This window comes from Lepisosteus oculatus, chromosome 26 (assembly GCF_040954835.1).
Source record: "Lepisosteus oculatus isolate fLepOcu1 chromosome 26, fLepOcu1.hap2, whole genome shotgun sequence".
NCBI lineage: Eukaryota > Metazoa > Chordata > Actinopteri > Semionotiformes > Lepisosteidae > Lepisosteus > Lepisosteus oculatus.
Genome location: NC_090721.1, coordinates 5,575,774 through 5,599,592, shown reverse-complemented (window position 1 = coordinate 5,599,592; position 23,819 = coordinate 5,575,774). Strand labels below are relative to the sequence as shown.

At 36.7% G+C, this 23,819-nt stretch overlaps 1 protein-coding gene across 4 annotated transcripts in view; it reads left to right on the top strand.

Moving 5' to 3' along the window:
- The window catches only part of LOC102697913 (calcium-binding protein 8), a 51,703-nt gene that overhangs the window by 12,048 nt on the left and 15,836 nt on the right, over nt 1-23,819 (top strand). For all 4 annotated transcript variants that reach the window (XM_015367283.2, XM_006640862.3, XM_069184377.1 and 1 more), the window contains exons 3-4: nt 3,976-4,119; nt 9,935-10,047. In XM_015367283.2, the coding sequence (XP_015222769.1) occupies nt 3,976-4,119; nt 9,935-10,047 (257 nt within the window). The remainder of the gene's footprint in view (nt 1-3,975; nt 4,120-9,934; nt 10,048-23,819) is intronic.

Genomic DNA, 23,819 nt, shown 5'->3' with positions numbered 1-23,819 from the left:
AGTTATTACTAGGTCTGAAGTTAAACCTTTAGGTTTGGGAGTTAGACCTATGAGGAATATCTGGAATTAATGAAGACAGGCCCAACGACTTTGTGTATCCATTTGGGAAAATCCAGCAAAGGGACTAGTATTGCTATGGCAACAGTGTGTGAATTAGGGCCAAACAATTTGTTACTAAAGTAAGCATTACTAGAAAAAGGTGTTGATTCTTGAAGCAAAAGGTAGAAACACCCCGGCTTCAAATCATTCAAAGTGCCTCAAATCACTCTTCAGGTTTAGAATTGGAAGGGCTGCAAGTTTAGGATATTAGATTGTGATGTAAATTAATTGAAATTCACCATTAAAGCAGTTTGATGCCATGCCACAGCTTGGTCATTGTTTCTTCCTGTTTTAATTATGCATGAGCTGATCTTTCTGAATACATAAATAAATATCACTTTAATGTGCAAATTCTCCTGGAGAACTGGGAGCTTTCAGAACGTTTGTATTGTAGCATGAATCGATAATACACAAATTTATAGCAGTGAGCCAGCTGTTAGGAAGAAATATAACAGCTCCTATAAATCTCATTGATGAACCCAATGCCATGAAGCCCCATAAATATGGCATCAAAGAATACCATGGATGATGTAGAGAATAATGTTTGAGTAGATGAAGAAAGCAGCGGTTCTTGTTCTGTTCATAACTAGCTTAATATACTGAGCACAAAAAAAAATGAAACTCCATGTATGCAATATCGGATTTGGGATATTGATTAAAAGCTTTTGATTAACTGATCTGACTGACCATGATATGCAGCAGCTAAAGTCATTTGCTTGCCAGCACCACATTAGTGAGAGAGTTGATTGGGTACAGATGATGAGGTTTTTAACCTGGTAAATACAGTATGAAGCCTCTTCGATAAAACAGAACGGAACAAAATGCCCTGCTCATCAAGAGAACAGTGCTTTCTTGCCAGCAATGGATTTGCCAACAGTTTAACCAATTCTGCAGTGAAGCAAGGACCATTTTGCTGCATATGGCTTATGTAGACATGATCATTTTTGTATACAACAGAACCATCAATGGGGAAGTCCAAGTGTGGGGTGGTCTGGCTGGGAGTGTCTCATCACTGTAGAACTCCACTTCTAGTGATTGACAGGAGCCTGTTTGCATGGCGCTACATTAGTCGGGACCTCAAGCAGCCTCACATGCTGACCTTTCTGCAGACACATTCTGATGTGATAACATTCCAGAAAGACATGACTTGTCCTCGTGCTGCTTGTGTTGGGGCTGCTTTGTTGCATGATGAGAAAGTGAGAAAGCAATGAACATTTCTGAGATTATCTCCAATGAAGAGAAGCATCTAGAGCTCAGAGACTAGTGAACCGACTCAGGCTATATGATAGGAAGGGGATCCAGTCCCACAAAACAGTGTCTGCAACCTGGTGCAAAGCATGCATCTCACTTGTGTTGCTTCCAGTGGTGGCGACGCACACATTACTGGTCTGTGAGTTTCACAGTGGCGGTGATCTATTTTAATCAGCATAATGAAGTAACTAATGTCATGTCTGTTCAATAAAATATCTGTGCATCTGATACATAAAGTGATTTTCTGATTTTCCTGATTACATCGTGAATGTCTTGCAGTAATAAGCGATGCCATTCTTTTGATGCTCAGTATATTTGAATATGAAGGTGTACAAGCTTCCCAGTAACTTCAATGAATGTGATTTGTGTTTGATTTGTAGCCCCATCAATTGTGATTGACACCTCAATGAATGTGGCACCATGTTATTTATGGTTTGACATCTGATTTCTCAGTTTTGTTGAATGCCTGATATCTTTTCCAATATTAATAACTGAATAGTAGTAGTCTTGTGTTTTAAAAAGGATTGTTGTATTACTCAGGTTATTAGAAACTATGCTGTACTTATGTCAAAAATTGTATTGCTTTGCTTTTTTGAAGGGAAAATTGGCTACACTTTATCCCCATAATCTAAAACTTGTAAATTTGTGGTAAAATTAAAAGCTAAATCACCTTGTTGTTTGATTATTTTAACAAAGAAATTTCAAGTACATGTTTTTGTGGATGAATGTACTTTTAATTAAAAGCCTAATCCTGTTGAATTCATAATTTGATTGTCCAAAAAAGAAATATCTCTACTTCTAATACTATTGAAAATATGAAACTAAAGTCCTTGGTATTATTCCAAGAAACAAAGATTTATTGAATAATTAAGATATTCACTGAGGAATTTATCAGCATTTGTGCTCAGCATTTTGCTTGTTGTGGTGAAATGCTTGAGACACTAATAAAGGTAATTTCCTGAGTTTCTTAAGAATTTGTGCTGAACTGATCTATAGACATGTTCCGTTTTATAAAACTTTATGATGCTGTAAAAATCAAATTAGCAATCTGCTAGGGACCTATGTCACCAAACTACCCACAGTTTTGGGTAGTTTGGTGACATAGGTCCCTAGCAGATTGCTAATTTAATTTTCAGTCATTAATTTTAAGTAGGGTTTAATTTTTGGAAGCATTTTCTTCCAAATACTTTTTTTTTATTTAATATGAATTTTTTTAATATACATTTTGTCTAGTATATTATACTATATAATTAAAAATATCCCAGTTTTGGGAGAAAGTGATTCAAAAAATAACTGCTGGAGGCCATCCTCTTTACAGATCTGATTGAAATGTTAACTGCAGCAGTTGCAGAGAACAAGACCAATAATACTGAATCAAATCTTCTATTCATGTCCATAACTTGTATTTACTGAATTTATTCAAGATATCTCTTTGATACAAGTGAACAAAATAGCATACTAGCATTTAACCTGAAAGTTAAAGCTCAAAGGTGGTATTGTGCTTTGTTCCTCAGCTTTTCCTGATAATTTAAAAATGTAAAAGGACTGACAGAGGTAACTTTTTAAGGATTTGCTTTATTGTGTTATTCTGGAAGAGGTCAAGTTCTAATGTCGCAGTTTTGCTACCCTGTGTATAAACTCTCCCCGTCTACATACAACACTGCGTTCCATCTTTTCTGGCACCCCTACCTTCACCCCAACTTCACCCTTTGTACGTGAGGGGGTGTGACAGCACTGGGCGCAGATCATTCCTCTTCCAGGAGAGTTAATGCCAAAATACTAAGAACTCTCTCCCTTTTATTTGTTGGCTCAAAATTATTTGTCACTACTCGACTATCAAAGAATGTCTGAAAGAACAGATTGAGCACCCGGAATTACTGATGAATTCCTAAATGCTACAACTAGTGCGGTGAGCAGTCTAAGCCTTTAAAAAGAAAATGCAATGCTATTTTTATACTTTAGGGTTAGAAAGAATCAGCATTGACGAGTGCATTTCAAACCACAGTGAAAGTAAAATGTAAACAGTAACACAGTAACCACAAAATAGACAAAAGTTCCAGGTATACGCAGTGCCATGTTCTGTGATTTTGAATGAGTTGACCAAACTTCTGGTGACATGAAGTGGCCCTATTACATTGTAAACAAGCAGGCCTGTGCATACTTTACATTTCTTTTAATTCAATAGAAATATTGCAGATCACGTTGGAACACTATATACTCACCTGCACATCGCATTATGTTAGTCATTGCAGTGACTAGTGAGCAGGAAGGACTGCTTCACGTCGCAATTCATTGGAAATCTCACTCTCGCCTGTGACGAAACCAGGGGTGTGCAACCACAGGGCAACTATACAGAACTTCCACAAAGTACACAATTTTGTGCTTAATTCAAAATGTATACATTTTTTTCAGTACTGTCAGTGAAGGTTACTAAAAGTTTACTAACCGGTCTGCGAAATTGAGACTGCAGTTCCCCTTAAAAATCGCAATGGCAATGATCTGCTGCTAAGAGTGTGAGGACACTAGAAAAAGGAAGAAGTATACATTGTAGCTCTAGCTGGTGGCCCGTCATGCTCAGCCATTTTTAAAACATGCTTACATGTGTTTTTGGTTTCTCTTTCACAGAGATACGGGAAGCATTCAGGGTTCTGGATCGAGATGGCAACGGCTTCATCTCGAAACAGGAGCTGGGCATGGCGATGCGATCGCTGGGGTATATGCCCAGCGAGGTGGAACTGGCGATTATCATGCAGCGACTAGACATGGATGGTGAGTGTCAGATCAGACTTGGTCTGTTTGAGAGCCAGAGCCCTAGACATTTAATTGGCATCCTGGGAAGCATGTTAATCTTCTCCTGATTAGACAGCGGATTGATCCGTTGTGGCCATTCAGGGCTAAAATGGGAAGTAATCTTCAGGACGCTGTGACCCCTGGACCAGGTTAGTGGCATCAGAATGTCTTGATATAAAAACCTCCTGATCCAACTTGCCATTATATCACCTTTGATATCAATGAGGATATTGATCAGCACCTATGAATGAAACTTTTTTGAGTGATCTTATTTTCGTGTTCTGTAAAGTTTATATAATGTACTTTCCATTTTTGGTGTTTATTTTAGTGTCAAAACATTTTCTTAATCAAATTAAAATACCTATTGGTTTGCATACTTTCTAATACATCATTGTATGTACATACAGTATAAATGAAAAGTGATGTTTTTTCTCTTAGTATGAGGTGAGTATAGTCACTATACTGCAAATATTTGAATTCCATTTGGGAAGCTGGAGCACTGTGACCCTGTGAGAGCAATAATTCAGTCCTGAAGTGAAAAGAAAGGCTATTGAAGTCATTCTCGCATTTAATTGATTTGTCTTTAATTGTTAATTGATTTTTTTGAGGAGCCAAAGCAAGACAGTTTTATTTGAAAACAGTTCTGTATGGAACAGATGTTGAGAAACAGCAGTCCTGTGTATTTACACCACACTATAATTTGCTGACATAGTTATTATGACATTTTGAATGCAATTTTGTTTTCTTCTCTGTCCCACTAAAGTGTTGAAGCTGAAAGGGATTTACTGTCAGGGCTGTGAGTTTCTTGGAGAGACACATCTTGGCAAAAACAAAAGAAAACTGTGTGAGGCCTGTGCATCTGGTCACCAGTCTAAGCTCTGGAACGCTGGAAATGCTTTGTGTCTAGTTTATTTGTGTTCCCTGTTCAAAACAACTAACTTTTATGTGCTGTGTAAAGTTTGGGTCAGTGGTGCTTAACCTTTGTGCTTGACATTGTGCTTGAATGACAAGTTAAACATTATTTATTTATGCAAGCTGCAACATTCAAGGTTTGAGAGTTTATAAAACTGGGGACAGTGCTGAATATTTGCAGCTGACTTGGTCGCACTATTGTATAGGTTCTGTTGTCTATTAGTACCATAAATATACAGTGTATTATATATCAAGAGAGAGTGGAATATTACTAGAGACACAGGCAAGAACATGTAATAGTTTTAGTTATTTGTTAATAAAACAACTGTCTGACAAGTTGGTTTTCACTTACAAGTCCCCCAGTCCAAAAACATGCCTGCAAACATCATTCTGTAAATAGAAAATCTTCTATGCTGCTAACTACTGATGTGAAACCTCAAAAAATACTCTGCAGTACTTTTGACTTTTGTTGCTTTCATTATTTATTGTCTTCTGAACAGTCAATAATTTGTTGTGCAAATTAAAAAAGGAGAAGACATTTAAAATTACTTTGGCACATATTTCTTTTTCGATATTTATTTTTCTTTTCTTTTTACAGTCCAGTATTCTTCTGTTGCAGCTAATTGTTTCTCTGTTTAATGTAGAGCCCATAAAAATCCATTTGCTTGTGTTTTAAACTCAGTTAATTTTTTTCTGAAGGGCAATTTTTAAAACTTTCAGCTGAAGACCTGTGTACAGCAAGGAACATACACAACTCTTTCTTATAGCAGCAATTGTCATATCAAAGTGACTTATTCGATGGGCACTGGTCAGACAGTCATTTATCTCCAGAACTGGCACAGCATAAGATGTTGCCATAAGGTTTGTAAGGTGTGGTGCAGCATTCCAAGAAAATGCCCATCATTTCTCAGCAGTTGTCAACACAAATGGAAACTGCAGCTATGATTTGAAAAGTAGTTTATGCACTCTGCGTTGGAGAGTTGTAACACTGCAAAGGTAAGCAGTGACAAATAGAGATCCGTATTTTAAATCTTTGGGTTTTTTTTTTCCTTTCAGCTCCTTAGAATTATTTGAAACCATTTTGAGTGATTGTAAAGAGACAGCATTTCTCTCTCACTCCTGCAACAGTACAAACTAATTTCTGTTTTACAATACTTATTATTTGCAAATGTAAGATGTTAAAACTGGACCCAGTCTTTTGCAGATATATCTTGGTGTCCCATTGGTGGGATAAAAAAAATCTTTTATCACAAACGTCTTCTTAGCAAAGGAAAAAAAGCCTACTTTTGCTACTGATTTCTTATCAGATTCTTTCCAACTTAAATGTACAGTATGCTGATTTAAGGCTGGCTTTTTGTTTAAGATAATAAAGGTACGATTGTGATTTGTGTTTTTAGTTTTGTTTTTGGTTCTTTAGGAAACCATTTTCCAAATAACATTTGAATACAGTGTGAAGTATGTTGTTGTTTGACCTTGCAGGACAACATATCATAATATTCAAGTTATGAAAAACGACTTTGCCTGATCTGACAATAGGAATAATAGTGACATGCTGATCTGTCTTAATGTTTTTTCGAGCTTTATGCAAAACTACTTTTAAGAAACACTTTTTAAATTTTGAAATGAAATAATTTGATAGCATCAAGACTCCTCACACAGATTTGTTTTTCTGTTTCCCATTATCTGTGTTTTTACACTGAATGTAGAATGGCATAGATTTTTTTTCCCTGAATTGAACTTCTTGCTTGCTGCTATCAACCAACAGGAAGACAGAATACTATATTATGTACTATAATACTATATATACATATATACAAGAATTACTTCAAGATACATTGATAAAATATTGTTTTACAGTTCTGCTATTCATTTTAACCCTGTGCCATTATTTACCTTGCATAATATTTTACAATATTATGGAATATAATTATATATAGAAATGTAGAAAACCATTCAATGCTATGAGGTATGATGGTTTTTCTTACAACAAAATATTCGTGCCACCTTCTGTACAAAAAAATCTTGGGAGCACACAGATATATCCCAGTCTGGAAATAATAATTTTCCTCTGTGTTGTAGCACTCTGTTCTATGGCAATAATTCATTAGCAATCAGCCTTTTATAAATTAACCTTGCATATTACTATTGTGGTGCTTTAGAGCTAAATAGTTGAAGGACATTGTCCTTATTTTCATGCATAGAAAGTCACCCAGAGAAGGAGCTTGTGAATTGTAATCTGCTTGTTGGTTAGAATTCTTGTAGACCAAATAACTAGTGTTCTGCTGGAGGGCATGGGTCCGGTGTAATCCTTAATCATTTAATTGGACCAGATCAAAATTGAGTACGCAGGCCTTGAACTGTATGGCTGAATTAATTCAATGAAATGCAATTGAAAAGCTAATTTACATACTGACATTAGATCACCCCCCCTCATTAACCCTATTCAATTGTATTTGTGTTTTGCTAATGACTTTTGATTGGAAAGTATATGAAATGCTCGCTTGGAAACTCTCAGCAGTGTTCTTCTTTTCCTGTTAATTTTCACTTGCTTTTAAAGTTATGTGATTTAATAACCACACAAGTTTGCTATTTCATCCAACTATTATTTATTCAGGAAATTCCTAAGGGCATGCTTTCGCTTCATGAAATGTTCTTTTCTACCCTGCATATTAATTAAAAGCCATAATCAATCATAAATATTGTTTAAGCAGAGTAGCACACATGCACCTACTCATTTTGCAATTACAAACCATCTGTGCTTTAATTACAGATGGAGGATTTGTTGCTTGTGAGTTATGGGGATCCAAATGCAGATAGACTGGTCTCAGATCAAATACAACAACAATAACACCAAGTTTTCTATTAATTAAAACAATAACATGGAATGAACGGTCCAGTGGAGTTTCTGTATTACTTGTTGAATTTATAATTGCATTTATCATTTAGATTAATGGATTCATATTATGTATTTGGAAAAAATAAGTCAAATCCTTTTTAATCACAAATATCGTTACTCTTATAAAGAGATCCGAAAGGTTCCCTCATTTCAAACTGCCATAGCTTTGAATTACAGCAGTGTGATGCATGTTTAACAAAGATGGCTACTTAAAATTCATAGAAGGTCTATGACGCAGCACAGAGATTTCTTAAGTGTTCCAGCTGTCCTTGCACAGGCAGTATTCATGTATAATTGAAACAAACGGTATGTTTCTTCAGTAACTAAATATCCCATGGACTGTGTTAGAAAGTTCTGCAGCCCTATAGGGCTCTCCTCTGTCTCTCTTCCATTGATCTGTGCTGTTAAAGGGCTCTCCACCAATATAATTATCATTGCAATGAGCACTCTATTGCGTATGCATTGTCAGATCAATGTCCTTTATGCGCCTGTTCCAATGAGGGTCATTTTCAGAGTTTGAAGGAAGTCTAATTAGCAAGATAGAGTCATCTGGCAGGGGCACCAGTTTATCGACCAGTTCGCTTGTCTGTGTGCACTGGGAAGCGAGAAAATGAAGGGTGGCATGGCAATGTGTGCGTGCCTCCTCCATCCATCCCCATGTCGCTTTATCCAATGCAGAGTCATTAGAGAGTCGGAGTCTGTTCCAGCAGGCTGTGGGCACGAGGCAGGATACACCCTGGATGGGATGCTTGTCCATCACAGGGCACGCACAGACGCAGACATTGACACATGCACGCACTCAAACCACGGTCACATTTTCCAGAAGTCCATTCAGCTACCACAGTGTCTTGGACTGTGGGAGGAAACCAGAGCTTCTGGAGGCAATCTGTTAAACACAGGGAGAACATACAAACTCCACGGTCGGGAATTGAACCCAGGGCCCCAGCGCGAGCAGAAGTGAGTCAGAGATGTCTGACCTATGTCACATCTCATAGGACCCATGTTTGTTTAACATTGCCTGTAGTCTCTATTTTCGTACTGAATACATTTCTGTATTTCAGTTACAGTTCTGTTTTTTATCTTTTAAACAGTAGATCATACTGGTGGGGAAATGCAATTCTATCATGCCAGCCATCAAACAACGTATTATTTTGTTTTGTTTTTTCATCTCGCCTATTTTGCTAATTGATTTCTGTGAACACTTTGTGCTTTTTGACACCGGCTCAGAAATGCCCAACAGCTGAGAGCTGTCTTGCGATTAATTCCCCAATCAAACTCATTTAAATGTGTTCATTCAAAGTTCTTGCTTCCGTTGTGAATCTTTTAGACTTGTTAATTAATGCCGGCAGAGCCTTGCTTTTGAATGTCAGGCCCAAGGGAAGACTTTCTGAAAGTCAAGTGCTTTAAACAGGTGCACTAAGGGGAATTTGAAGTTGAGCAGACCCAGACATTCCCCTGTGAATGTGCTCCAGTATGGTAATCAAGTTGTGCAAATTTTAAGCAGCAAGTGCTACAGAAAGGAATCGTACTATACATTCTTATGTGGAGGAACAATGAATGTCTCACATTAATAATGCGAATGTTTAAAATATCTCTTTGCTGAATTAAGTTAAGTGCAACAATGGTAAGAATTTCTTCTTTTCACACATTTTTTTCATTCTCTAATATTTTTCCCCATCAATGTTGCCAGTCTTCTTAAATAGAGACTAGCAATATTTCAGCAGATTTCCTCCTGCTGTACGCAGTGACCAAAAACCTAAATAAGTTATCGTTTCTTTCTGTCCAACCTCTTGTGACTCATTTTGATGATATTTTTAGAATATTAACATACATTGGTTAATCTGATGAAGACCTTTTCATGGGCAACTGTATCTTTGAAGTCACAACTAACACTACTCACTGTTACATTTGTTGGCTTGTGTGGGCGTCTTTACTTCATTTTTGTATTGACATGCGCTAACACCTTTTCTTCCTGGTCCTTACCAGGAGATGGCCAGGTGGATTTCGACGAATTCATGACAATACTGGGCCCGAAACTCTTGTCTTCCGAAACGAGGGAAGGTTTCCTAGGAAACAAGATAGACAGCATATTTTGGCAGGTAAGTCCTTGAAGGAAAAGTTTTTTTTTTCATGCCCACTGTGGTTTATTGGATGTGTGAGTGGTTTAAAGTAGCAGTAAGACGATAAAATGACCTAGAGAATTTGTGTCACTTAAGTTGTCCTAGCAACCAGAACACTCAGATCTCTGAAAGCCTACAACTCTTCTTGGCCTTTGTAACTTTTCTAACCCTTACTGACTTAGTAATGTGTGTTATGATCTAATCTTACATGCAAATGCTCAGATCACCACAGACAGGTCTCCTAAGTCATGCCCAATTTTAAAGGCATTTTTATAGATTCTTGGTTTCATATTTCAAATTAAGTAAACTCTGCAATTCCTGATTGGGTTAGACAGATTCGTTTGGCCTTAGCTGGCCCATGGCCAGCTTCTGTCAAGGCTGCTCTCACTGAGCTGAGTAATACCAGTGAATTCCAGATAAGTTCCGTCTTTCTGGTCTAGCTGCATGGACTATGAAATATTAACTGGTAGTTTTAGGAGAAATGTGCAATATGAGAACTGCCTATGCTAAATCTTAGTTTGGCTTCTGATGATTCATCAGGGTTTTTATATTTTTAAGTGGCAGGCAGTTGCTGAAAAACATTCTTTAGAGAAGATAAGAAAAACCTTCAGGAGAATAAGTCTGTTTAATTATAGCTTTTAGGAGAGTTTGCAGCATTTTTGTAATAAGTGCATTAGGAGTTGAATGAATACTATACACTAAAGTTTGAGTTCTGTAATCACGTTCTTTCAACAGTAAGTCAAATTCTACTAGTAACGTTTTGGGTTTCAGAATTTTTTCCACAGTTAGACTAAGCATCATGAAGACAGAATTTTGAAGCAGAAGAATTGGAAAAAAAAAATCACACAGGCTCTTTAAAGATGTAGAATAGTTCAATATTTTTGTAAATCCCAGCTAATTTAAAATCCCATGACCTCACACAGCGCAGAATGAGGAAGTGTAGGCGCTCCTTCAAGCCACTCGTCCCTTTTAACACATCACAGCCAGCACCACCCCCTACTTGAGGACTGGGACTGATTGGAGGAGTGGCCCAGTGTCGCCAAGAGCTGAGAGAGCTCTGACCGACCCATCCCCCCTCCACCCTTGGCAACATTCTCCTGATACTGCGCCACCTCTTGGGGAGTCCAGGTCACGGTTGGTTGACATGACCTAGGCGTGAACATGCAGTCATGGAGGTCAGCCTTGGTGTTTGGGTTAGCAGCTTTACCCGGGGCACTCTGGAGATTTTAGTAGCTTCAAAATGGTGGAAAAACCATACTGTGCTGTGCTATCGTGGTTTTCTTGTACCCATTATTATTATCTCTACGAAATAATGATTACATGACAGAATTCTGTGATGTACTGTATTTAAAGTGACAGGTCAATGGATAGAAGCTAGTAGCTCTGCAGCTTGTGTTTAGCACATCCTCAGTTCATTATTTGGACAGTTTGTGGTGAGTTTAAGGTCAGCTGGTGCCTAGGGCATCACATCTGTGAAACTCCTGTGCCTTCTCTGTTTCTCTTTAATATTACATGGGTCCTGTCAATGACATTGTAGTATACACCTGTTCAACTTAAACATAATTCACTGGCCAAAATATTAGAAACCTCTAATAAAGCAGAGCGAACATTTTGACATGACATGAATGCGTGCCACAGGACTTGGAAATATTTGTTACTAAATCTTATCCCATGCTTGCAAAATGCAACATGCAAGCCAAGATATGTTAATCACATCAAGTAATCCCAGAGAAAAAACTGTCTGCTGCAATTTAATAGTATATGTATATTGAGGAAAGTATTCTAAATTTGTTAGGCATTTTAACTATTGATGTAGATGAGTTTCCTGTGGTCTGAGGGGTGAAAAGTATTTTCTTTCAATCAGGGCTTTTAATTTGGCTGTAATGTTTTCAGGTGCACGTGAAGAAATTGGATAGATGGATTGGAATGCCAAACTAGGCTGCCTTTGAAAAGTGATCACTGAAAACGTCGTTTATCATTTGACTCAGAAGCTGTGGTATTGACACATGCAGTGCCCCTCTGTTGCACACATAAATTGTTCATTTGTTGGAAGTTCACCTTAGTTTCTGCTGTGTCAAAGATGGGATAACTGTTCCAGAAACAAGACAGGAACTTAATTCAGAAAAAAGCTTGTGACCAAAGTAACATTGTGCAATCTTGAAAATGTACGGTAGTTCCTTTTCATTAACATTTTTACTGTGAATAAATAGATATAAAAATCTTTTTTTTTATGCACACATGAAAGAAACATTTTTCAGTTCATTTCTGTGCCATACAAATGTCCAATAGTTATGATTCCAGAGAACTCAATGCTGAAGGTCACAAGAAACCACACTATTTAAAAAGCTGTTACGAATCCCCCACACAATGAAAACTCCTTGGAATTATAACCATGTTATTGTGTAATGTGATGTTGTAACATGATGTTGAGTTATGAGGGTTGGTCTTTACCCTAAGGAGATGAATTCTGCAGGGTTTGTGTTAGTTAGCTGGAACTGTTTTATTATTTTTACAGTGATATTATCTTATTAAAAACAGAATTAAATGAATTAGTTTTAAAGATTGCTAGATACTGTATATAAAATGGTACACTTTAATTGAAATTACAATGCTTCTGTACAATGTAAAAAAGATTTCTGCAAATACCTTGAAAACAAATTATTCTTTCCTAACATCTTGTGCTTTAAATGTTTTTCTAATTGTATCAGTTAACTTTGTTGGGAAATAATTCATTTGAAAAATGAATAAATATAGGCAGGAACATGACTTTGAGCATGAAAACCGAGTGATTCTGGATGTACTCTTTAATTTAAATATAGAATGCTTCTCTTAATTTACAAGGTAATTAGAGTATAAATGACACAGCTTCTTTCACTAAATGGCCTAAGGTAATCTTTGCTAAGTGATGCTTTTCATTAAAAATGTTATCACCTGTGTGTGAGTTAATAACATTGTTTGAATTAAAAACCTTCCATATATCAAACAATGTGTTATATTGAATGAAAGCTAGTTCTTAATTTACTAGTTGAAAAATATTTTAGTTATTTAAGATTATGAATTCATTTAGTAAAGTAAAAATTAATAATATGATAGTATGAAAATTAAACATTTCAGAGCTTGTTTATTAATTTAGATATTAGATAAGCTATCTTTCATTTTCAAACTAATACTGATGCTTATGTGAACTGAACCTATATCACTGTTCTACTGAAGAAAACAATCAAGAACTTAAAGGTACATAAATGAGAGGCTGTTCATTTTGGGAAAAAGTCATCTGTGTAGACTTTGTCAATTTCTTTGTGGAATACTTGTCTGTTAAAGACAAAGAAGGTTCAATTCTTTCAGTGGAAGACAGTTCTTTCAGTCTGTCAGTGTAGGACATTCCCTTAAGCCCTAGAAAGGTAACTCTTCTCTGGACTGATTCCATGACTATCTTTTTATGACATGGTGACCAAAATTATATACAGTATTCAAAATGAGCCCTAACTAGTGCATTATGCGATTTTAACATGACATGCTATGGTTTGAATTCTACACTACACCACAACAAGACTTGCAAAGTACTATTATCAATGCAAGGCTTAAATACAATTCATGGCTTACTTACTGTGTGCTTTATTAATTTCTTTCCTAGCTGCTAAGAGCACATTGTCATACAGTGTTTATGTGTGTGCTGCATCTTGCCCCAAACACTGTTTAGTGATGATACTGTATGTGCTTAGTTGTGATACATTTACTGTATATACTGTACTTACTCATTAATATAAATCTGCAGTCTTTCTTTAATACTTTTTTAGTTGTCTGAACGTTGTAGTTAGTAACCATTTGGGTGACATTGGACTTTCACAAGAATCTAGTGAAAGCTGTTTAGGTATAAACAAGTACCAATGGAAGAAATGGCAGAAATGTCAATGTGCTAGCATATGGTATTTTTTATATTGTATATTTATTTGACCCCTGTTAGAATTTGTAAAAGTTGAAACACAGGGGGAGGATGGGTGGGATGATGGGTTAAGTTAGAACAGAAGATAATGAAGGGGAAAAAACTAATCAATCAGAAGATCTGAATTCGTTCTGAATATTCACTGTAAATTCTCTAACACAATTCAGTAATTCTTAATCTCATCAAACCCTGACCCTCATTAAATTGTTTCCTCAAAATGCTCTTCATTACCGTATATGCAATCTTGAAGAAGAGATTGGGTTTTCCCTAGACAGCAATCCTATCCTTAAACCACGTCTACAGAGAGTGCAATTGTCTTTTCCCTTGCATGTAGGCATCTTACCATCAAGCATCAAGTAGAAAATAAGTAGGGATATACATTTTGGTGTTTGATTTACTGCTGCTTGACATTCTTATTAATTAGTCCCAAAGTGAGTGACCACACAGTGTTTATGTAATGAAGGAGTTACTTTTTCTCTGATAGTGTGGGGAAACAAATGACTGAGCCCCCCAAAAAAGATTAGTATCCATGGATTTGAAATTGCACTTTCTACTGAGGCTGTTTGCCACTCGTATGAATAATCAAATACCTCTTCTCATTTTGTCCTTGATGCAGGGACTTTTTAAAATACGTAGGCCATTCCACAAAAATGTAATACTCTGAAAAATGGAAATGTGGAAATAACTGTATAACCTTGAATTGCTTTGCTCTTAAAATGTATTAGCTACTGTATATAATAAAATACATTGATACATGTAGCATAGTACTAAAGCCCTTGCATAGAGAGAATGTTAAATAGTCTTAATAGGTAGATTATGAAAATTCAATGATATTTCTCATAAAATTGCATGCTAATACCATATACAGTAATTGCGTGCTTATACTTGTGTGCTCCACATGAAGAGTGAAATTCAGAAGTGTTTATACAATCATTTTTAATTGCAAGTGTTTACACAAGAACTGTATTTCAAGCACACTGTAATTATTAAATGTAAAGTATAAGCCATGTCTGCCTTTGCAAAAGAAATTTTAGAAGGGAAATTCAAAAATCATCTGTTTTTCTGAATACTCATTACATTTTTGTGTAGCCCAATTTTGTCTACTTATAGTTGAATACTTTATTGTGTAATACATTCCTTCTGGGTGATTGATGTTACAGTATATACATCAGAAATAGTATTTTTTTAAAACTTTTTTTCCTCTGTGCTAAATTGCCAGGCAGTCTTACTTGGACATTCATGATTTATATAGTAAATCACCACTAATAATTTATTCATGAAATTTTTTTGGACTGTTAGGTGGAGTAAAATATTAAAACAAATGATCACAATTTGTAACCGTGGGGATTTTTATCAAGAATTAGGTTTTGAAGTCTGAAAACCTAACCTACTGAAGACAAAAGTTGTTCAATATCTGCTCATTTTACTAAGTGCTCCCTTTATTTTATAGACTTATTTTATTGATTCCTTTCAGATTAATTAATTTACCGATATACTGTATCTCATAGATTCTCTGAATATTTTGTTTAATGTGTGTAAAAAGTAACAGAAAACCTGAAGATCTGACCATCTCTGCCTTGTTTAAAATGTCCAAGATGATTATCAATGTGCCTACTGGACTGTTATTGTATAGACATCTACTGTATTATACAGTATATGTGACAGATTGTTGTCATGATAAAGAGATTGCAGCAGCTGTTACTAATTAAGAATTTACTTTACTCATAGAGATTAGATGGGACAGTATGAGGTAGCCAATCATTTATGTCTTTGATTACAGTGTATACAGAGTTTACCAAACGGATGGTATTACACTCTAATGGAAGCCTTAAGATATTTTACTTAATCTGTTGTTTATATTAAAAAAAATAATCCAGTGCACTTTGTAGGTTTTCTGTGACATGAAGATATAAACAGTGAAGGGACAGCTTTTTCAAACAGTCAGTAACATGAGATTAAATTACATAGCAAAGGGTGATTTTCTATGCAACTTAATAAAGCCAAAATCAACCTCTCTACAAGAAAGGGTTAACACATTCAGTTTAAACATTTCAGCAGTGTATCACCTTCTACAAAAATTAACACGGTGGTAAATGCTTGTGAGGACACATGCTTTATTAAGCGTCTCACATCAGATCCTTACACATCACACACATTAATCTTTCATTTCCCTGTGCGGAGCTTTGCTTGTTGTTTGTAATTTTGGAAAATATTAAATAAAATGAATTATAAATGAGCGTCTCTGATGTTAGAAGGAGATGGGGAAAAACTGAATATTTGGATCCAGTCAATGAGGTTCTTGTTTTCATTATGCAAATTTAATATGTTTCATTTCAAAGTTATTGCCTTTGCTAACAACAGAAACAATGTTTGGTCATGTTTTCACCCTGGAAGTGCTTACCTAAATGGCCATTGCGCGCATGAGTGCCAGTTTAGGTATTTAAAGAATGAGGCTAGATCTTTTCTGGTGAAACTAAAGGCTCTGAGATTCACCGATAAATATTCTCTTTTTTAAAAAAGACTTTTTATTTATCGATGAAAGGATTTACAGATAGAAATTGCACAAAATAACAAAGTAATTTTCTGCTTTTTTATGTTGCGTAGATGGCAGATTAAATATGGAAACAGAATTATTTTGTAAAAATACGACAGATAATAATCCAAACAAAAAAAGACTTCTTCTTTCACTATTCTCAGTTTGTTTTAGCAAATATTATTATCTAGTTTAGAACAAAATGATGCAATTATATAAAAGCAATGCTGGTCCAAATTCAAATCAATGTGGAGGTCTGTTAATGGATCCGAATACGCTTATGGGCCTGGTGTCTGGTTGTTCGCCATTAGAATGTCTTCATATTTGTAGAGGATTCCCATCACGTTTTTTATGTCTAAAGCAACAAAATCTTAGAAGAAACACAGGCCCAGGGCATCACAGAACTAATTAATAATGCAACCTGATTTCTCCTCTAGTTTGTATCAGCAAACAGTTACAGCAGTGAGTCAGACTTACAGTACATACCCCCTTTTGAAGTCAAGACATCTTAAACTTCCAGTGGACATGTCATATGCTCTTTGACATTCCTTTTAAATTAATAACTATGCAGTAGTTTTGACATTTTGATAAGCTCTGTTGGCGATACAGTGGCTCATTCTAAAACAAGTACCTACGAGATACATTCATCATTTTGCCATGATTGAGAATTGCATTTGAAGTGGTTGTTATTTTAGGCTTGGATTAATTTTGATCCAACCTCCAGTCTTAAACATCTAGCCCAGCACCTCAATGGATAATTCCCATTGGGTGGATGAAGGAGGCTGTGTCACAGCTTTCATATTTCATATTCACAAGTTTGTTTAATCTTGTGAAACAGATGTGGTTGAACCCGTGATTCAACCTCCTAGCCCCCCACGGACATGTTGCCTGCACACGCCACTGAGAAATCCACTATAGCACAGGAGACCTGAATATATTGTAACGCAACGGGGGTTCAGGCGGGTGCCCTTGCCGCATTAGGTCGGCCCCCCGCCGTCGGGGGCTTGAACAAGGGACTCCCGCGTCACTCAGCAGGGACCCAGCCCGGTGAGCTAAAGAGAGATCTCTCCACAGCCCAGTAGCTGTAGTCCTGCTATCACAGGGGAGGGCGGCGACGTCACCGCTCTGGTACGCCGGCTCTTACACAGTGCCTGTTGGCCGTAAGCGTTACAATATATCTGGAGTCCTGTAAGATTACCAGAACAGCTGCAGTCCATCCTACTAGACCTGTTACACCTAAAACTGTGTTAATTGAACCATTTTAGAAGGTCTCCTAAAATATACTGTAGTACATCACCTGTTCTCTTATGGGAAAGTATGGCTTTTAGACCCCTTGCCTAGATAGCTACAGACATTTTTAAATAACCAACTTTTATTCTGTCACATACAGTATTAGATAGTACATTATATTTCAAGCAGACTGTTCCAGCTTTGGTTTATACTGTATATTGAAACAGTCTCCCTATGATAGTTAATTATTTTTTTAATTTTTGGATGGAATTTTTAGTCCTCCTTACTATGGTCTGTATGCTGGGCTGACAAATGATGCCAGATTTATTTCTTGCTCTAATACCAGTAGTCAAACGACATATGTCTTGGTAGGTGTCTGTTCACTGGCAGGAATGCATAGTTTAATTGTGCTGTGGGGGAGGCTTTGAGCTGAAAAAATATTCTTCATCTAAAATATTTGCAGTGTAAGAATGAAAAATCCAGCATTATCACACTCCTACCTTACTCCCCCACCCCACAAGTCCCGATCATTCTCTAATCCACTTAAGATGTTATTTGCTTAATGCGATCATTCACATTTCACAGCTGAAATACTAGGAACTGAATTGTATGCAGTTAACGCTGTGGAAATCGTTCCTTTTTCTTAATTGTTCTGGGTGATGATTCTGGCTGTCAGAATCATTGTCTAATGAACAGAAGGTGTTTCAGGTTTCCAGAGCTATTAGATTTCACATTGCAATTTGTAAGGCAGCTACTGTATGTTGTATAATGCATAATTGTCATTTTCATTCAGGCCCCAATGTAAATCAGTAGCAGCTCTCCGTATGAGTCATTTGCAAGAAATTTGCTCAAAGTCAGATGTAAAAAAAGAGCATTAAGAGACCCGGTTTAATTACTGATTAATTAATAACCTCGTAAAAGTTACCAAAACACTGTTAATTATGACTCACGTTCTCATTTTGTTTTAAAATCCCATGTTGCTTGTACAAATGTGCCTTCTGCAGAACTGCCTTCAACGACTTGCACATGTGCAAATTATATTATCGTGAGGGCTACAGTTTGCATGGTGCCACTATTTGGAAAAACTCCCTTAGTGGTGAACATCACCTCTACAGTGGCCTCCCTTCCATGATCATCAGAATTTCATTTTTTGGTCCCTTTATTCCTCTTTTCTTTTTTCATGATTTTTTTTTCTTTAAATATTTGGCACTTGCAGGCCTCCTAGCAGTGGCATATGTTTTTCTATTCTAATTATATTCTATTCTAAAAAAACCCTAATCCCATTAATTTGGTTTGCAATTATCAGGAGCACAGCAGAAGTGGGGAAACAGGGATGTAGGTCACGGTATTAAATAGCTGGCAATAAGACACATCAACAAAAGCCAAGGATTCTAACTCCCTCGCCAGTTGTCACCAGCATTATGAAAGAGCTTTTCTGTTTCAGAAAAAGTCTGCAGCATCTCATGGTAGACATCCTGTCTTGAAAACATCAGCCTGCCAAAATGTCTTAAGTGCTCTTGTACAAATATAATTCTTAAGAGCTTGTGCTGTACCAAGGCATGGCAAAACCACCTGAAGGTAAGTTCAGAGAGTCACAGAAGTCATAAAAACACAGACAAAAAGATTGCACTGAAAGCTTTTGTTTACTAGTAGTGCTCTATGTTAAGCAGATGCAAAATCACTTAACTGCCACCATTCAAGGAAAGATTTCACTAGAATTTCAAGGATTTAGACACTGACTTGTTGCACCCTGAGGGCTAGGTTAAATACCATAAGCTTCACCCCTCACTCCTCTTGGAAGACAAGAAGCCACCAGAGGCAAATGGGCTCTGTAACCCTAACATTACATGGTGGATCAGACTGACAAGGATAAGGACATGGACAGAACTGTGGCTCCACAAGATGTAAGACTAATCTAAAAACCAATATATAGATAAGTGTATTACAATAATTAACACCAAAGTACTTAAAAAAGAGACTTTGTTTCAACAGTCACAATAGGTAAGTAAGTGGTGACAGACCTCAGAAGTTATGTGGTGAAGTTTTGCACTAGCCTCTTATCACACAAGGCTTTCTCATTTAAAATCTGAGACCATTTATTTCACTTTCCCATTTAAATTGGTGGCGCTTTTTTCACACCAAGCTTAGTCCAGTCCAACGGAGCAGAATTCTGAGAAGTAAGATAAACACTGAATGAAAATTAAGCCTTTTCTTCAGGAATATGTATAAGGCTTAGCCAAGCACACAAATCCAATTACATTGCACCACATTATGGATAAGACTAACAGGCCTTCACCAAGATATCAGATGGACTGTGTGCATGTACAGCTGTTCTCAGTGTTGTCAGATCAGTTCGTAATTTGACCTTGGCAGGTATTCACCTTTTAAAAATACATAGAGGTGTGGAGCAGTTCCTATCATATTGACTGCCCAAATCTTTCTGAACACAGCGAAAAGAATTGTTGGATTTGAAAGAATAGTTTTGAAGAAAAGAGTACGTAAATCTTCCATTTGTGATAAAAAAGCAAGGTAAAGAGCATACTGTTAGGAGTGCTTACATTATTACCAAGAAAGCAGTCATTTCAATAGTTTCTGATTGTAACAGCACACATACTGCTTTACTTACGTAACTGTATTAAAGCAGTAAGGACTTTTTCTGTTTCATAGGAAATTAAGTTTGTTTGGATCTGTTTTTTGGGTTTCTTCATCAAGATATAAACCTTTAAAAACAGTGAGAACAGACTGTAGATGGCTTCTCCACAAATGTCTATAACATCAAGGTGGTTTTCACTGCAAGAACAGAATGTCCCTGAAAAGGTAACACTTTCTCTTCGCAATGTACCATTTCATTATTTATATTACCTGTGTTTGAATTGCAGAAGCTTTGCTGTTTGGTAGAAAGGTATTAAAATACTTATTGCAAAAAAGTAGAAAAGGCATTGAATGTGCTTGAACCTATATTCTGGGTTTGGATACTGCTGACGTTGCAGTTAATAACTTAGCTTTTGGGACTTTTGCTGTAAAATGTAGCAGCAACAAGCATGTTAAAGCAAAAATCAATAATACTGAAAAGAAAGGATGTAAAATGTGGTTTTAGCTTGCAGTGTATTTTAAATCATTCTCCTCAAACCACAGAAATATTTTCAAGTTCTGATATATGATTTATTTTATACCTTGATGTTATTTTTCTTTTAGTAAACATTAAAGCCAGTGGCACGTTTGAAATGCATATCATTATTATGTATGATTTTAAAATCGCTGACTAGCTACATGCCGTATCGGGGTCATAACTGAATGATGAAATTCCTTTTTCTTCTAATCAAATTTGAAAAGTTTGTAGGCAGGCTTGACTGCGCCGTGGATTTGTTTTTTGAAGAGGCATAATCTAATTCAGCATATTCCCATGGTAACAAACGTAACAAAACTAATGCTGCACAGGTTAGGTTAAACAGAACACACCTTAAGCTAAAGACTTAACACACACAAGTACACTTGCTTTACTGTTTCCTCATTTCCGATCTCTTTCTGAAAGAATTCCCAAACAGCCCGAGACTCCAGCTCATCTGTAACCTGCCTTAGTCCTTCCTCTTGCATTGTAAGAAGTCACCTGTTACTCTGTAGCTTGCATAACGTACAAGTCACCTTGACTACCTCCTGGCATTCATTAAATTACACAGAATAACCACTTGACCCTGAACACAGTCCCTGCTGATTTCAGCGTCACTCTGAACTCGTTGCATCCAAAACCCACGTTATGTTGGCCTGTGTCCAGGCTTCTCATTATTTTGCTGTTATTGAGAATACTAATAGAGAGAGTCTTTATTATCCGAAAGGACCATTTTGTTTTACAGCAGCAGACAATATAAAGTAAAACACGCAAACAAACAATCCACATATACTGTAGAGTACATACACAAAAGAATCATTAGTTAAGCAATGCTATAGCCACATGTATAAATAAAAAAACTTAAATATATTTGTTTTTAAAATGGTAGATCTGTAATTGGAGTAGTAATTGGAATTCATTAAGCAAAGATTGCAAAACAATCTCTAGGACAAAATATGCCTTAAGCAAAACTTACAAGTGAAACAGTAGGTGTGGGACAAGGTCAAAAGATCTCACTCTTGACTTTCTGACATAGTTTGACGATACTTCCCAGTTTATTCTTGCTCCTCAGATTCAGATTCCCATCAGGAACAACAAATAATACCACACACTGTAGAATGTACATTACAAAACAGTAAAGAGTAGTGACACTTTGTACAAACAATAAACAAGCAGAAGAATAAATATGTGGTAGCCAAGTCACAAATGCAGAGTGCAGAGGTGTGTTGAATTCTGAGGCATTGCACAGTTAGCAGTTAATGATGAGCTCCTTAACTCATGGTTCTTAAGTCTAGCAGTCCGTGTTTGAATGGAATCAGAATAATATAAACAAGCAACCAGATAAATCGGAATCAGAATAATAGTTTAATCAGAAGTTGTTAGTTGACCACTCAGTAAACCAAAGTGCATGACATTGTTTAGGCCAGAGGAAGGACCAGGGTCCCCCTGCCTGAACTGTTTTGTCCAGGCAGTGACTGAGATACCCCTGGGATCCTTTCTGAATTGAGAGGTGTTGAAGACAATCTAAATCCATGGCTTGATGGTTAGGGACCGACCTGTACCTGCTATAAAACCAGTCTGCACTGTGTGAATACCCATGCCAAGGAGAAGAGTGACGTCTTTGTTGGACTGATTTTAATTTCAGATATGTAGATGGAGCCGAGAGACTTTTGACAAACTGCCCTCCTGTTTGTGCTTTTCTGTATCACGTGTGGGAGTGAAGTGTTATTTTCAATCCTAGCTCGATGGAGGGCTGGAGGGAGAGAGAGTCACAGCACCAGATATTTGAAAGTACACACTACCTACAGTATTTGTGCTGGTAATTTTCGCCCTATCTCTGTCCTTTACTTCATTTTCTCCAGTCTCAGCAATTACAGAAATGAGACAGCAGATATCAGGCACAGATCCCTCCATTCCGTGAATTCCAATCCCAGACTCATTTTCCTCATTCAGTAAAGGTGTTTGACCCACATAATGCTATCATGAGTCCAGCTTCCCAGGTTAATGGAGGTGATTCTTCTTTGCTTTATGATGGAGATTATGTTGGTGAAACAAAGATCTGTGGTTTTAAACTTGGTCCTGGTGAAATCAATAACTTACTGTTCCAGGTAGTGGCAGATCAATATATTAATTTCCTCCCAAACCCTAATTTACATTCTGCTCTGACCTCAAAGACAAGGGTATCTGGGTTATCTCTATACATTTTGCTTATTGTGACTTAATCACCTGATGCAGATTCATCTTGTGGTGATATTCTAGCCTCTGTGTTATGTTTGTCTCTGTGCTCACTTTGACAACAAGGCAGCTTAACCTGGTGGTTTCTTGGGGGTGTCCAGAATGTGTCAGCGTGCCCTCTGCAAGAACCAGTTCACCATCATCCATTTTGTTTCGAATGTATTGTAATTTCTGGCATCTGCTTACCATGTGCTGCCTTTCTTCCATTGTGTGAAGTGAAAAAACTAGCTTCTTTGTCGAAGCTTTTGGAAAAAAAATATAGCTGTTTCAAGCGCTGAAGTATGGGGGCGGCGGGTGTTGTATTGCTCTTTTTTTTTTCAATCATATCCTGGAGTTTCTGAAATATCAAGGGAGACCTGAGCAGTGCACAGTAAAACAGGGCCTATGTAAAAATAGTTCTAAGACAACCGAAGCCCCAAGATATTCTCCTCTTTTAACTTATTCCTTTAATTGAAAAGCAAACTGAACAGATAATCATCAATTTTGTGATAGATGCAGTAGCAGCAGTAGAGTTTTACAGAGCAGCCTTTCCTACAAATACCACTGAAGTGACCAGCCATTGAGAATTAAGTTAAAGGGTTTCTCTGAACTCCTTCTTGAGCTAAAAATGTCCCTACTCATTATGGGTATATATCAAAATATGTTAAATATATTGCATAGATATGTTATAAACATAATAAACATTGGTTGCAGACATTTGCTCA